General features: G+C 50.4%; 1 protein-coding gene across 1 annotated transcript; it reads right to left on the reverse strand.

Moving 5' to 3' along the window:
- Positions 1-369: 369 nt before the first annotated feature.
- LOC104144382 (twist-related protein 2) lies at positions 370-13,750 on the reverse strand. The gene is made up of 2 exons (XM_068921546.1): positions 13,025-13,750; positions 370-1,586 (listed from the first exon to the last, which is right to left on the reverse strand). The coding sequence occupies exon 1, from the start codon at positions 13,514-13,516 to the stop codon at positions 13,031-13,033; it is 486 nt and encodes a 161-aa protein (XP_068777647.1). The 5' UTR covers positions 13,517-13,750; the 3' UTR covers positions 370-1,586; positions 13,025-13,030.
- Between the last annotated feature and the right edge of the window lie 437 nt (positions 13,751-14,187).

The following is a 14,187-nucleotide window of genomic DNA, read 5'->3' on the forward strand; positions in this document are numbered from 1 at the left end:
ACGAATATAAAGGGAAGTCTCATCAAACCCAGCAGACAACCTGCCAAAACAGATGCATTTCACCTCCTCACTGCAGCATCTGGACAAATTTTCACCAAACTCTCCCATTTTCTTGCAGAAAATGAAATGATTATGTGTAATTTCTCCAGCCTTATTTTCAGACAGTGAATAGGCAATGGCAGCTAGTGATTTTGAGATACATCTGACCTGAGTTTTGTGATCACAGGTTTAGTTCTCATGGGGTGCAAGTTAGCAGAAGGCATCATATACAGCTTGTGTCCTGCAGCCGCAGGTTTTGTCTGCGCCGTTGATGGGATGGAATTCAATAGCACCCAATAAAACTACTCCATACAGACCAGTGCATGTCTTGTAGGGGTATAAATCATAACTTTATTGCATTGCAGACAGCAGAGTCTTTAGAGCAAGATAAAAGCAGACATAAAACACTAGATGTGCTGGGATCTGTGGTCAGTTATTGACCCAGCCCTTCAATGCTGTGCTTTCACATCTCCAGGAAGATCCAAAGGACTGGGTCAGTGAGAGACAACTCACCTCTCCTCTCAGTCACCTATGTTTTCATTTTTATCCGCTGCATAAACTCTCTCTGAGCAGTAGCAAAGCAACAAGGGCTCAGTCTGCAAATTCTACTGGACTGCACTGTCCCCTGGGAATTGGGACACAGCAGCTGGGCAGTGGGTCTGTGTGAAAGCAGAGATGTCCTGTTTGTTCGCAGGGCAGACATCGAGGCCAGAGCAAAGTTTCTCTGTTTCAGAGCAGAGACTCCACTTTGGATGCTGTGGAGTACCTGTGCTATTGCTAGGGATATCTGCTTGGGCCCTGGTTCCTAGAGGAAGCACTTGGCAGGGGTAAAAATGTCCTTTTCAGCAGCACTTCCAGGTGCGAGCTCCGAACCAGCAGATGCACTGAGCTTTCAGCTCCAAAGGAAGCAGAAGAGGAGAACCATGGGCATTCAAGCTCTCGTGTACTCCCAAAAGGAGTTGTTCTACCCGATCCTGGTGGAAGGAAGCTGCCCCATAATCCTGGCTGTGGGGCTGCCCTGGGGCAGCAGCACCTCCCAGAGTGGCTACTCTGGCTCTGCCCAGACCAGCTGCAAGCGGTGGGAGTGTACAGGGAGGACCAAGCCTGGTGAGTCCAGAGGCAATGACTTCCCCTGCAGGCTGGTACTTGGAAAGCAGAAAGCTAGTATCAAAATAGATATTCAACTGGCTATTTCTTACCTGCTAGTCAAAAATAAATTAGTCATAAGAGTTCTGTACACAGTATCCAGACAAGCTTGTTACAAGCAAAAACCATCTGTGTCTGCTTTAGATCCTTCTGCCACAGCCCCAAGGTTTGGAAGGTGTTCATCAAAGGCCTGAGGAATTCAGAGTGGTTCCTGTGCGAAGGAGCCAGTGTCGTGGTGGGGTGGGGAGAGGGCTCTTGCTCTCCGGCTCACCAGGGAAGACTGCTGTCGTTCACGGGTGCTGGAGGAGAGCAGGAGGGCTGGAGCTGGGTGCCTTGGCACTGGCAAGCTGCTGGTTGTTTCAGCTGAGGTGGAGGTGTATTGCTCACTCATCTGGGAGAACCTAAAGGGAGACATCCAGGGTCATCACTCAGCCGAGTAGACACTGGGCACCAACCCACCTTCACTCTCATCTGGGCGTGGTGGAGGGCTGGGCCACATTCAGCAGCCAGTCACTGCAGGGTGCTGCCAGCACTTCTCCTGTGGGTTCACCATCTTCTCCTCATCTGCTGCCTCCACAGAGCTACTGGTGCAGCAGTATCAGCATCACCATGGGGCCATGCCACACAGGAGGCCAGGATGGAGCACATCTCTTCTCAAGCAAGAGAAGCAAGAAGCTGCTCCTTCCAAGTACCAGCATACAACCAGCACTGCCAGCAGATATGCAGACTGATGCAGGACTGGAGCCAGCTCCCAGATCCCCCACGCGAGCACACATGGACCCGAGCTTTGTGTTTTTCTTAGATGGAAAAGTGGGTGCCTCCATCACTGTCTGTGTTTTCTGCACCGCAAAGATTTCCCACAGAGGGAGTTGCAGGTGGGACCATGTGTTTATGCAAGGACTGAACAAGGTGGAAAAGGCACCAGCAGGTCCTTAGGTCCTCTGGGAGTGAAGTCCCAGATGGTCGTGCCCTGCACAGCCCGTGCTACGCAGGCAGAACCCACCTTGTGTCCTCTGAAAAGGATTGTCTGGAAGAGTGGTCAGCCACTACCCCGTACCTCGTCCACTGCAGCCTAAGACACGTCACTGCAATCCAGACCTGGCTGGGGGCTAAGGGCAGATTCTGGTCCCATCCAGGAGGCTGGTAGCCAGAAAAGCCTGAGATTCCTTTCCATCTCAGGGGACTCACAGTTGCTGTTCAGGAGCGAGGAGAGATTTGGAGAACAAGACTCAGCGAGCAGCAATAATTTCCCCAGAGCTGTGAAAATGCACAGCCTCATTTCAGATGCAAAGTCACTGAGGTTTTGGCAGGCTGTGCTGAACACAGCCTGCCCAGGCCTCTCAAAATCACAGGCAGGTCATACAAACTCAGGATACTGGCTCGGAAATACACAATGGGGAGAACTGCATTTGGATGCTGGCTTCTGAGCCTTCATATTTCACATTCTCAGACTTTACCATAGCCACAAGAGTTTGCATGTGACGCACTGGAAAAGACACAGACACCTGATCCCAGGACCTGGAGTATTAGGAGGAGCAGCAAATATCGTGAGCACTGCAGCAAATCACAGCCTTCACCGCAAGTAAGGGGTCAGCAAGGATGTCAGTGAGTGGGGAGCAGAGGCAAAGCAGTCAAACCTCTCATTTCTCTTTCCTTCTCCTCAATAGAGAGGACTGACATTATCCCGTGATGAACTTAGTAACGTGGCATGTACCCTGTGCACAGAGCCCAGAGACCAATGAGCTGTCTTAAGAGTGGTGACACAGTAAGGGACAACATGGAGCCATCAGGAATCTCGAGACGATGCTGAACGCCAGCCTGGAGCCAAGGGAGCATAGCAGGGCTGTCTTGTGCGAGTCAAGTGTGTAAGAGCAGGCTGACAGGATCATTCAGACCTTGGGGAGACTTCCTGCAAGTGCTGGAAGAAATTAGAAATGGTCCCAGCAGGTCCTAAGGGAAGGTGCAGAGGATGGCAAAGGGGATCAAGAAGTTGGTGGCAATAGTTTCAGTTTGTTGGCACAGGACGTCTCTGTGTTTTTTCTCCCCATCACCCTCAGATCTGTGTCTCTCTCTCATTCCTCCCCTGCTTTTCTTCCTGCTTCACTAGTCCCTTCTTGCACAATATCTGAGACCTTTAACTCTCCAGAGATGAGCCTGGAGCGGAATAAATCAGGCTCTCTGTGAATTCACCCCTGGATACCAGCTGAGGTAATGGCCTGCCGGTCTGACAGCCTCTCTAGAAGCCAAGTCTGCTGTCACACAGGGGCAGGGACCAGCAGGCTGCTGGGGCACAGCGCTTCACTCATGCTCCCTGCAGGCAGGCTCTGGGCTGCCTCTCCAGGCTTGCAGATGGGGACAGAGCCATCCAGAGCCAAGTGGCAGAGAGCGAAAAACTCCCCTGAGCGCTCTGAGTCATGTTCCCTGGCTACCTGCAACCCATTGCCAAGTGATAAGGAGTTGTAGTGTTATTACTGAAACAGCTGCCACATAGCTGGTCATGCAGCTAGAGCTCTGCATCCTGCAAAGATCAGCTCCAACAGGTCCTGCCAAGCAACCTGCTGTCCACAGTCAGGGCAACCTCAGGCCATTGCGTTTCACAGCCCTTGTAGTCAGCCAAGGCCCTTGGGAGGTGGCCAGAACTCCAGCAATGGAAGATCCCTCAGGGTGTCAAGGAGCGCTTGTGGTTACCTCACTTCCCACAGCATCTCTCCAACCCCCTGCAGCCTCTCCTGCAAGGTCACACTGTGCACCCAGCCTGGCGTGGGAGCCTGGGTCCTTATTCCAGGATTATAGCTTGGTCCTTGAGGACCATGATCTGAAAAGTCTGTGACATGTACTGTGCATGTTCACAGTGCTGGGAATGCACACAAGGACATCAACAGATACTGTGGTGTCCTCTACCTCCAGACAGCTCATCTACCCTAGACACTGGCAATATGGCAGCAGGGTGGTGTGGGACATACAGTAGGAGACAGTGATGGCTGGATTGGGTTGCACCTTCTGCAAATTAGCATGCCCAATCCTATCGGGTATTGCAAATTCAAGTATCGGCTCCTTGCTGCTTTCCAAAGCTCATCTGGTGCTCAAGGGCAATGATGCTAAGCACAAAAGACAACCAGAAAGGCTGGTGTCCAACTTTATGGCACAGGGATGTCCTGGGATACTGGAAATGCAGGCAAAACGCAAGCATCTCAGCCCAGTCCATCTAAAACTAGTAGTTTCCCCTTGCCTTCATGGCAGAGCAAGGCATAATGCCAAGTGGCCCAGTCACCAGGTGATTTTGAAGGCCACAGAAAAGCTGGCAGGAGCATCAAGAAGAAACCACCCCTGCCTGAAATGGGCTGGGAGCACCTCTGGCCTCCCACCAGAGGTTACCTGAATCCCACCTCTGGATACAGCTTTGGAGACCTGCCTTGTAGACAGGGACTCTGAATCCTAGCACCAGTGCCCTATGGGATGAGCCGGGCTGTCTCTGCGCTTGCCCTCCTAACCCACGCAAGAGACAGAGACCTGCCTCTCACATATCAGTATTTTGGGGATCCCATCTTTAATAAAAAGGAGTGATTGCCCCACATCCAGCAGAGAGGAATCAAAACGCCAAGCAGAGCCCATGGTAATAACAGCCAGGCACAATATGGAGAAAGCATGGCTTAGCGTTGGACATTCATAGGGCTGGTGTGGATCTGCTTGCAGAGACAGAGACACAAAGATGCAATGCTTTGAGAGCCTATTTTCAGCGCTGCCTGACAACTGCCCTTCAATCCCTTAGTTACATTAATGCCCTGGTTTCTATTCAGGTATATATGTATAAAAGGAAATTAAAAGCAACCCCCTTCTTGTTAACGCATCTCATTCATTCCTCCTCAGATCCCAGGTGCATTTCCATGACATTCAGCTATGAAATAGAGGCTCGTTTCAAAGGCATTCCTCTGGGCTAAGTGAACACAGCTGAGATTCAGAAAGCCAGTCTCCTCGTGGGGATCATAAACCAGCAGACATTTTAATGCTCATGAGGGCAGGCTCTGTAATTTTATCTCTATTTTAATTTTAACTAATCCTGACTAGTGCTGAGAACCTGTCTTCCTGCCATGGAGAGGAGCCCTGTTCCCCTGGGCAGGTTCAGTGGTGAATTCTTTGGTCTTCAACAGAAAGGTAAAAGTTTTTGCTGAAGCACACAGGCTAGAAAAGGCCTTTTCTGACAGTGAAATTAATGGCAGCCCCAGACTCTCCCTTCAGTATGTCCTTGTGCCAGATGCTCCCATGACAAGGGACACAGAGAGGAGTCAGCAGGATGGCTCGACAGCATGTGGCTCTCCCTGCTGCAGCAGAGCAGCTCCGGAAGATGAACGTGATACTACTTCTTACTGCTTGCAGCAGTTAGGATGTCCCCTGCTTCCCACTGCCCTGGCAAAACAGCCACCTCAGGGCAGCATGGTGTGAGCTAGTCTGTGGTCTGACTGAGCATCCACAGCTCCGTCTGGTCCTGGCTCCTCTCAGTGGAGAACCACTTCTGTAACCGCAGCTCCCAGCAGAGCCCCTTGCCTCCAGGGCAAGGGGAGTCTGACACTTTCCTGCACCTCCTTTCACTCAAGCATGTAAAATAAAACATTCTGCCAGGCTGGAAACACTCTGGGCCTTGCACTGTCCTTGCTGAACTCCCAGCATAAGGATCGCCAGTTCCTATGAGGCAGCCCATGGATTTCAGCTCTTCCCTCAGCTCCGTTGCATGCACGAGCGCACACAGCTTTGCCTGCCCACATAGCCAGCGCACACGCACAGCTCTGAACAGCGAAAACACCTACAAACAGCTGTCAGCTGCTCCACCACAAACAGTTTTCAGCGCATGCATGCACACATCCAGTTACCCAGTCCCCACTCCCACCAGCACACACGCCAGTGGAAACGCTGAGGTTGTGAGTCTACAGGCACAGCTTGCTCCCACTGGCTGCTAGGGCTGCTTTTGCCTGTGGTCCAGGCCAACACACAGAGGCAGGCACAGGCTGGCCAGAGGTAGCCTCTGAGGCCATCTTTGGAAACCGGTTAGAGCCCACCCATTGCAGGGGCAACAAATTGTGTCCTGCTCACAGGGCAAACCTTATGCCCCATCCCAGGCCAAATCTGACCAGCCAGAAGGAAGGTGTGTGAGCAGGAAAAAGCATCATTACCCAGCTCAGGCTCTTCTTTGGGTTGTTCAGGAGCTGCATGTCATCTGCGCAAGGCAGCCAACCTCTTCTATCAGCTCTGATGAGGACTGTGTCCTCTCTTTCCACTGCCTGGTAGGAGATAAGGTTCAGACAAGATGCCTTAGACTGTTAGATGCTAAAACTATTTGAGAAAAAACACACTTCTGGGTTACTTGAGCCTTATCCACCTTGCTGTGACATTCAGACGTGGCTGAGGACCCTGGGTAGTGTGCTGAAGAGCTCCGATACCTGTGCTTCCCTCTCTGTGCCATGATGTGGCAAGGCAAATGAAATCCCTGGTCTAATTCTTGCCTGATGCTTGATGGGCAATGACAGCTCGTGCATGACAACAGAGCTGCTTTGAGACTTCCTGCATTACTTTTCACAGGCAAGGGCCATCTTCTCTTGTGCTCCTCACCCAGTTGGAAAAAGCAATGCTGTGACAAATGACTCAGCCTGTTGCTCCCTCCCTTGAGATTTTGCTCTCTTTAGACTGAGTCACTTGGATCCCTGCTCTGGGTTTATTTATAACCCTTTGAAGGAACAAGCAAGCATGCAAGGCCCAAATTAGGGGATGCAGCACCCCTGCTGTGCACTGAAGCAAGAGGAAGGATTTACTCAAGCTGCTGGGGACTTTTATGTGAGATTAGCCCTGATCTCACATCCAGGGCAGCTTCTTTTTTCCCCAGGGCACCAAAGCCCAAAGAGCTGTCAATGCAACAAGCACCTCTTTTTCTACTGTCCAATGCAGCATGCAGCATCCCACATGCAGCATTCCCGCTGCATATGGCATATACTGCACCACCTCTGGGGCAGTAGGGGCAAACATCAGTCTTTGGAGGACACTTCTTGTTTTAAACCACATTATGCTTCCTGCCAGATCGAGGAGCAAATTCCAGCTTTGGAGCCATCAGTGGGACTGGCAATGAAATGTTTCTGCCAGCCCAGGGGACTCCAGAGCAAAGCCAGGGAGCTGCATTTGGAGCAAATACCACACAAATCAGAAAGCAGCCCTATGGCCCCAAAATACAGTTCTCATCACTCAAATGACAGGAGGCAGCTTCACTGTAAACAAACATCTTGTCCCAACCTTTGGTTTTTCTTTTAGGCTTGATTGCAACCTGGCAGGCAGTCAGGCTACATCTGGAGTAGGAAATAAAAGAAGGCGAAGGCACAGACTAGGCACTGTTGCACAGTCATCCATACTGTTACAGCCTCAGACAGCTCCCTGCCATAGTTTTGACCATATAATTGCTTGTTTTGGGGGTCAGAATGAGCCAGAGGCTGTTCGTAATAGGCCACCTGCTGCAGCCACCTTATCTGGGAGGCAAACAGGGTTGAACAGTGTGGATGTGGGCCAACCTGTGTCAGCTGGACTTTGGGGCAGAGAGCAGTCCATGTGCATTTAATTTGCTATCTCAGACACAGCCTCAGCACCTCAGGGAAAATGATTGACCTGCAGTCGATTGAGAATCACTGCATACTCAGAAATAAGAGAATATAGACCAAGGACGGTCCCTCAGTGCCCAGTCTGCCCAGCACAGCATGGCCAAGGAAAGGATGGCACAGGCCACAGGGCTGGGGCAAGTTCTAATGCCAGTGATGTTTGTATAATACAAAAATAACCCAATCATCCAGCCAGGCTAAAGAAATTCCTAAGAAAATGTAGGCAAATAAAACTCCACTTTTCCATAGTGACCAGAAAAGCAAATGCATGGCAGAGACTTTCCCCACTGTGCTGTTACACCCCATCTTGGTAGGGAGGACTGTGTCTGTGTGATGTACAACTTCCCTGATTTCCCTGTCCAGCTAGAGGACAAGGCTGGGATTAAGAAGTATGGCTGTTACTTAATATAGCACTTGGCCTGGATGGAAAAAAAGTCACCCAGGCACAGATTTCCCAGGACTGGGGCAAATTATCTTCCTTTCTCAGAACGCAAAATCAAAAGTGAAAGCGAGGTCCTTCCCATTGGCACAATAGCTGCTACTGCTGTACCTTGCTAATGAGCAGCACAGCATCTGAGCTTGCTCAAGCCCAGTCCTGGGTGGCACGTGGGCCGTGGGGACCCACCTCATTGCCAGCTAGTGAATTTACCTACTCCTCACTGTTTCTGAAGGCTTGATCCGGTATGGTGAGATGGTCCAGCTGGACAGGCCTGTGTTTTCTGGCTACTATGAAGAGGGATCTCAGCAGACCTTTTGAAAACAGATGTAGTTTTAAATGCATTTCCTAAATAGACCTGAATATGGAGCTCCTTTTATACTCCGATGCTGTGTAATGTGACAGTGTGCAATGAGGCATATTTATAAATAAAAGAAAATGAAACATCCACTCAACAAAGCAGACTCCAACCAAGAGCAACTGTCCCCAAAGGGAAGATTTATCCAAGGTCTTTCAAGATAATCACATGAGGGCAACATGAGAAAGACAATAAATCCAGGGAAACAAATGAAGGGCAAAGAACATCACCCCTTACAACTCCAGCAATCTTCCCCCGAGCAGTTTCAGATTCTAGCCTCATTTTCTCCTTCAGCAGGAAAAGAAACCATTTTAATGTGCTCAAGACTACTGAAAACTGTGAGCTTGGTGGACTTCAAACATCATTTTTCTCGCCTGAGGGCTCAATCCCTCTCTCCCTGGATGATGTCTCCTGGTTAATAAGGGCATATCCACATCCAGCTCTTCCAGCAGCCTTTGATATTTAATAGGCTAGCTTCCAATGGAGACCAGTATGCCTGCACTCTCAGCAGTCATTAGCTGCTTCACATTATAAAATTACACTCCCATTGCAAGTGCTGGCTTAATTCACTTACGGGAGAGAGAGACGTAGCCTTTCTAACTTCAACGTTGCTTCCCATGCGGCAGTTGCCTTTTTTTGTTCTCTACTTAGCAAATTCTCCTCCCATTATTTCCCTGCCCAGCTGGGACTTGCTAATTGGTACCTGAATACTGCTGCAGGTTGGCACAAAGCAGATGATGATATTATCTATTCAGCCAAAGGATGCATTGCCTAAAGGCAAGCTCCAGAACCGCTAAGGATGAATATTAACCAGCAATAATAACCACACAGAAAGCACTGCACTTACAGGACGCAGGGGATTTTACAAGGAGACTTTTCATTTAGCAGAGAGGTCTTGAAGATCACTAAAGTTCTCTAATTCCTCTGTTAATCATGGGAACAAAATTCCTACCAAGCACAGACTAGCTAGAGTAAACAGGCCTACAAGTAAACAGCCAAATTCAGGACTGCACATCAGCACACATGTGTAACCAATAGCGCCACATGTGTTCACCGATAGCCCACAGCCCGGCAGTGGAAACAGCCAAGGGTTTGGGGGAGATGGAGAGGATGTCTTCAGTCCCAAAATCCCAGCTGGCATCCCCAAGATGAAAATGACCCTAGCTGTGCGTTCACACTGGTGCACAACCCTTCAGCATGGACTTCCCCAGGATAACGTGCAAACCCACGATCCAGAAGTGGGGCAGAGCCTCACATAGCAACCCTCTTGGCATCAGCTGTTGTTCAGTAGTGACCTACAAAGGGGCTCTAGGGACCACATATGTAGCGTGTCACATGCCCCAAAACAAGGTAACGAGGTTGCAAATTCACAATTCAGCAAGAGAGAGCATGGGGCACCCTCTGTATCCGTTCTCCCCCTCTCAACCAGCCCAGAGCAGTGAATGACACAGCCTGGGGAAGCTGGTTCAATCCTGCCATGCGGCGCAGCAAAAACATGGTGGGGTGGATGAGGCTCACAGGGGCAAGACGGGCTTGGTCTGCTCGGGGAGTTAACAGTCCTAACCATCCCTGGCAATTGTTTGACTTTGTAAGTGAAACATAGGTGAAAACAAATAACAACACGCTTCCCTTCTGGCTGTCTCAAAGGGACGCTGACTGCCCCAGGCAGCCCCTGAATTGGTGTGTGGGCACCCTGCTGAGGGGTAGGGATCCCACTTTTAGCAGAGGACGGTCTTTTTCGTACAGCCTGGGCAATTCCAGCACAGACTCAATTACTAGGATTTTTCTGCATAAAAAGGGAAAATCTAGGAGACAGTGGGGTTTTAAACAACCACGTTTTAGCAGCCAAATACTTGATAGCTATATTGGGTTTTTGAAAAGTGGCAGGCCTGAGTTTTTGTACCACGTAGAAGACATCTTAGGGATGTTTGCAGAAAAACAGGAGTTCAAATGTGGCACGTCCTTAAATTAAATCCCACTAGGCATTGATCAATGTCTTTACCTGCCAGTCTGCACCTACATCTGGCAGATCTGGCCTATAATTCAAAGCTATTAAGTGACAACGCCCAAAGGGTTAGCGGTGCTCACAGAATGGCAGCAAATGCGTCCACTGCCACACGAGCCAGACATCACTTTTGCCACTTTTCAGGAATTTGATGTGATTTATTTGTTGCAGAAAGTCTAGCGTTCTCCCTTTCTCTATCCCTCTGTCCTTTGGAAATGTGAAACCAGGGTAGAGAACAGACTTTTTGCAATATGGCTCCCCTCAGAGATATCGTAAAGGCAAGGGCACTGGGAGCCTGTCTTCCTCCTCAGGCTGTGCCTGCTATGGGGTAAGTGACCAACAGCCTTAAGTCAGGCTCCAAGCACAGGACACGGCTCCCTGTTCCAGCTGGGGCTCAGCATGGCTTTAATTAGAGACTTGCTGAGCACTTCTCACTGAAGTTTAGTTTAAACTGCCTTGTATTATAAATATACTGCTTGTCCCTGCAGAAAGACCGTTGCTTGGCACAGGCACACAGGTTGAACCAGGCTGTAGCGCAGACAGTGTATTACAAGGTTTGGCTGACTTAACAAAAAAGGGCTGTAGCGTCATTTTAAACACCTCATCTGGACCACCCCTACCGTTATGGCTGTAACTCTGAGCTGAATCACAGCTTTGAGGTACATCTCTGCCGATTTCCCTGCCCTGAATCTGGATTTCAGTAAGAACAGCCAAGAGGAGAAATAGGCACATAAGGAGGTTGGGCAAGACCGGCCCCAGTTGCTGGCAGAAAATAAAAGGAAAAGTGTCTTCTGTGTTTCTATGATAGTCAAGTGCAGCCCTTAGTGGTGGGTTCAAGAAAAATAACAGAGACCCTCTAGTCTTTTTGCAGTTGGCTTCCCCAGAGGATCAGACAGTCTCTAATCCCAGTCTGCTGCAGTATCGGGGCTGACACAAAACATGGATTAACTACTCAGTGCCCAAGGAAAGCCAGCAGCCCTTATCCTGTCTTGGGGGCAATAGGAAGTGGGACACTGGCTTGTCCCATGGGATCCGGGGGATGCAGTGGGGATTAAGCTGATGGAGCCCAAGGCAAGCTGCGGACCTGCCATGACTTGGAAGAATGGCTGCCGCCGAGTCTGGGAAGGGAAAGCGATGCCTGCGGAGAACAAGGGTATCCAGCATCTCAACAGGGCTATTAAACCTTCTGCCTCAGGGCTAAAAGCAGGAAGTGTGCTAATATGGTGACAGATTATCCACATCCACTGCTGTGAAGGGCATTGGGGGGGCAGAGGGGGGCTTATACTTATCGTGCAGTAGTGCGGGCTGGCTGCAGACCTCACGGGAGTTGGGCTGGTCTCCCATGAAGCATTCCCGAAGGCTGTACCCTAGGAATGTCCTCTGAAGCTTGCTGCTCCTCAGCATGAGCTCCAGAAAATTTTAGCATATAGCTGAAGAGGGAATTAGCTTTCACTCTCCCCAGCTCCTGCTCTCACCATCTTCTGTTTTCTCCTCAGGGCACCTCTTTTTCCCAGCTCCCAGGCACCAATCTCTAAAACACTGAAATTAGTAATATTCTTCTCTCCTTTCAGCAGCTTTTCCAGTGACTGAAAGGACGCTCAGATATTTGTTGGACAGGGCTGAGTACATCAAGCAGCTGGGTACAGTGAAATACACAGGCAAAATTCACTGTCCCAGCATCCTCGCTGAATATTTTATTCCCTGTATTTACGGCGGTGTAGGATATCTGTGAATCTGAAGGGATTACAGCTCCTCTCTTATCCGCAGCACTTTAGGAGAGGAATAGGCGAAAGCATGGTAGGCTAAAGACTCCAGGGAAAACCATAGACTTCAGAGAATTGCTCCTGAGTTTCACCTGGGCAGTGAGGGCAAGACTAGGCTCTTTGCATGATGGGAGCCATAGCAGCAGTCGGACAACTGCTGCAGGACTAGGTCTGTTCTCACTTGCGCGGTTTTGACACCTCAGTAATCCTACCACATTCAGGAAGGTGTATCCTGATTTACACACCCTCCTGAGTTACCGTAGAAGGATAAATCAGATCTTTAAATGCTAGTTTTAAACCTTTCACTAGCCTGCCCCAGACCAGACCCTGCTAAATGAGATCAGTTGTTTTAGGGCTCTGCTGCTCAGCCCCCTGCAACTTCCTACCAACTGCAGCAGCAGTTTGGTAATGAAGGCAGTGGGACTAGCTCGGGAATTGGCTACCTCGTCTGAACACTGGCCTTGGCAGCGTCTGGGGTTTGTTAAATCAAATCGTTTACACGTGGAGCATGAGGAGGGGGTGGCTGCTGTGTATTTCCCCTGGAGAAATTATCAGTGCAGCTGGGGAGATTTGTGGAGGATACAGGAGTGAGGGACGTGCACACAGTGCCTTTGGCGGAGGTGTCAGCAGGGAGGTGGCGATACATACCCTGGCTCAGTGGGATGCTGACATGGACCAAGCCCCTTCCATCCTCCAGACGGAGAAGGCGTAGCTGAGCCTCTCATGGGCCAGGTAGTTGCAGCTGGTGATCTTGTGGTCCAACTCATCGCTCTGCAGGACCTGGTACAAGAAGTCTATGTAGCGAGCAGCCAACTTGAGAGTTTGGATCTTGCTCAGCTTGTCGGAAGGCAGCGTCGGGATGATCTTCCGCAGCTCCGCGAAGGCATCATTGAGCGATTGGGTCCGCTGTCTCTCCCGCACATTGGCGATCACTCGCTGCGTGTGCACGTCCTCAAAGGACTGCGGGACAGGGCTGCGCTTGCTCCGCTTGCCCTGAGGAGACGGGGCACTGCAGTCCTCCGTCAGCTTGCCCACCTGGCCACGCTTGCGGAGGCATTTCTTGTGCAGCCGCTCGCCTTCCTCCTCACTGGTGACCAGGCTGCCTTCGGGGGAGTCTGGGCACATGCTTTCTTCTTTCATCTTCTCAGCAGCAATCACCTGCACCCCGGGAGCCTCTTCCACCTTTCAGGAGAAGGGCTCTTGGGTCTCACGAGATACAAAGGCCACAGCACATCTGCAAGGTGGCCTGGAGAGCAGACAGCGCCCGCTCTGTGAATGCAGCCTGGATCGTCCACAGTTCAGCCTTTCCAAACTTCTCAAGCCTTGCGGAGCCCTCCCAAGCTCCAAGGAGCTCGGTTGGTTTTTTCTTTGGGCTATGGAGAGGAGGGTGTTCGAATAACTTTGGGGAATGGCTTTTGCTGATAGGGCGAGGAGGGCAGGGGGCGGACCAGGCACAGACCAATGCAGCAGTGCAAGGTAATGCAAACATCAGTGGAGCTTATGGGTTCCAGATTTCCTCCCTCCCTCCTCCATCAACTTCCCCAAGCCCTCCGGCACAGATGCTCCTGCCTGCTGCCCGGATGTCAGGGGACATTGCCTATGCTAATGTGAGCACCAGCCATGGAGTTCAGGGAAGACTTTTTTATTTTTTTAAGCCCAACTGACCCTGCAAAAGCCAGTCAGAAATATACATTTGTCCAGTTTGGAACAGAAGCCTTTTATTTGTGACAGATTCAAGTGGAAACATGGAGCAATGGATGTTTCGATGAGCAACACAGAGCATTCTCTGCATTCAAAGGAAGAAGCGGCAG

The sequence above is a fragment of the Struthio camelus genome, chromosome 28 (assembly GCF_040807025.1).
Source record: "Struthio camelus isolate bStrCam1 chromosome 28, bStrCam1.hap1, whole genome shotgun sequence".
In the NCBI taxonomy this organism is placed as follows: domain Eukaryota; kingdom Metazoa; phylum Chordata; class Aves; order Struthioniformes; family Struthionidae; genus Struthio; species Struthio camelus.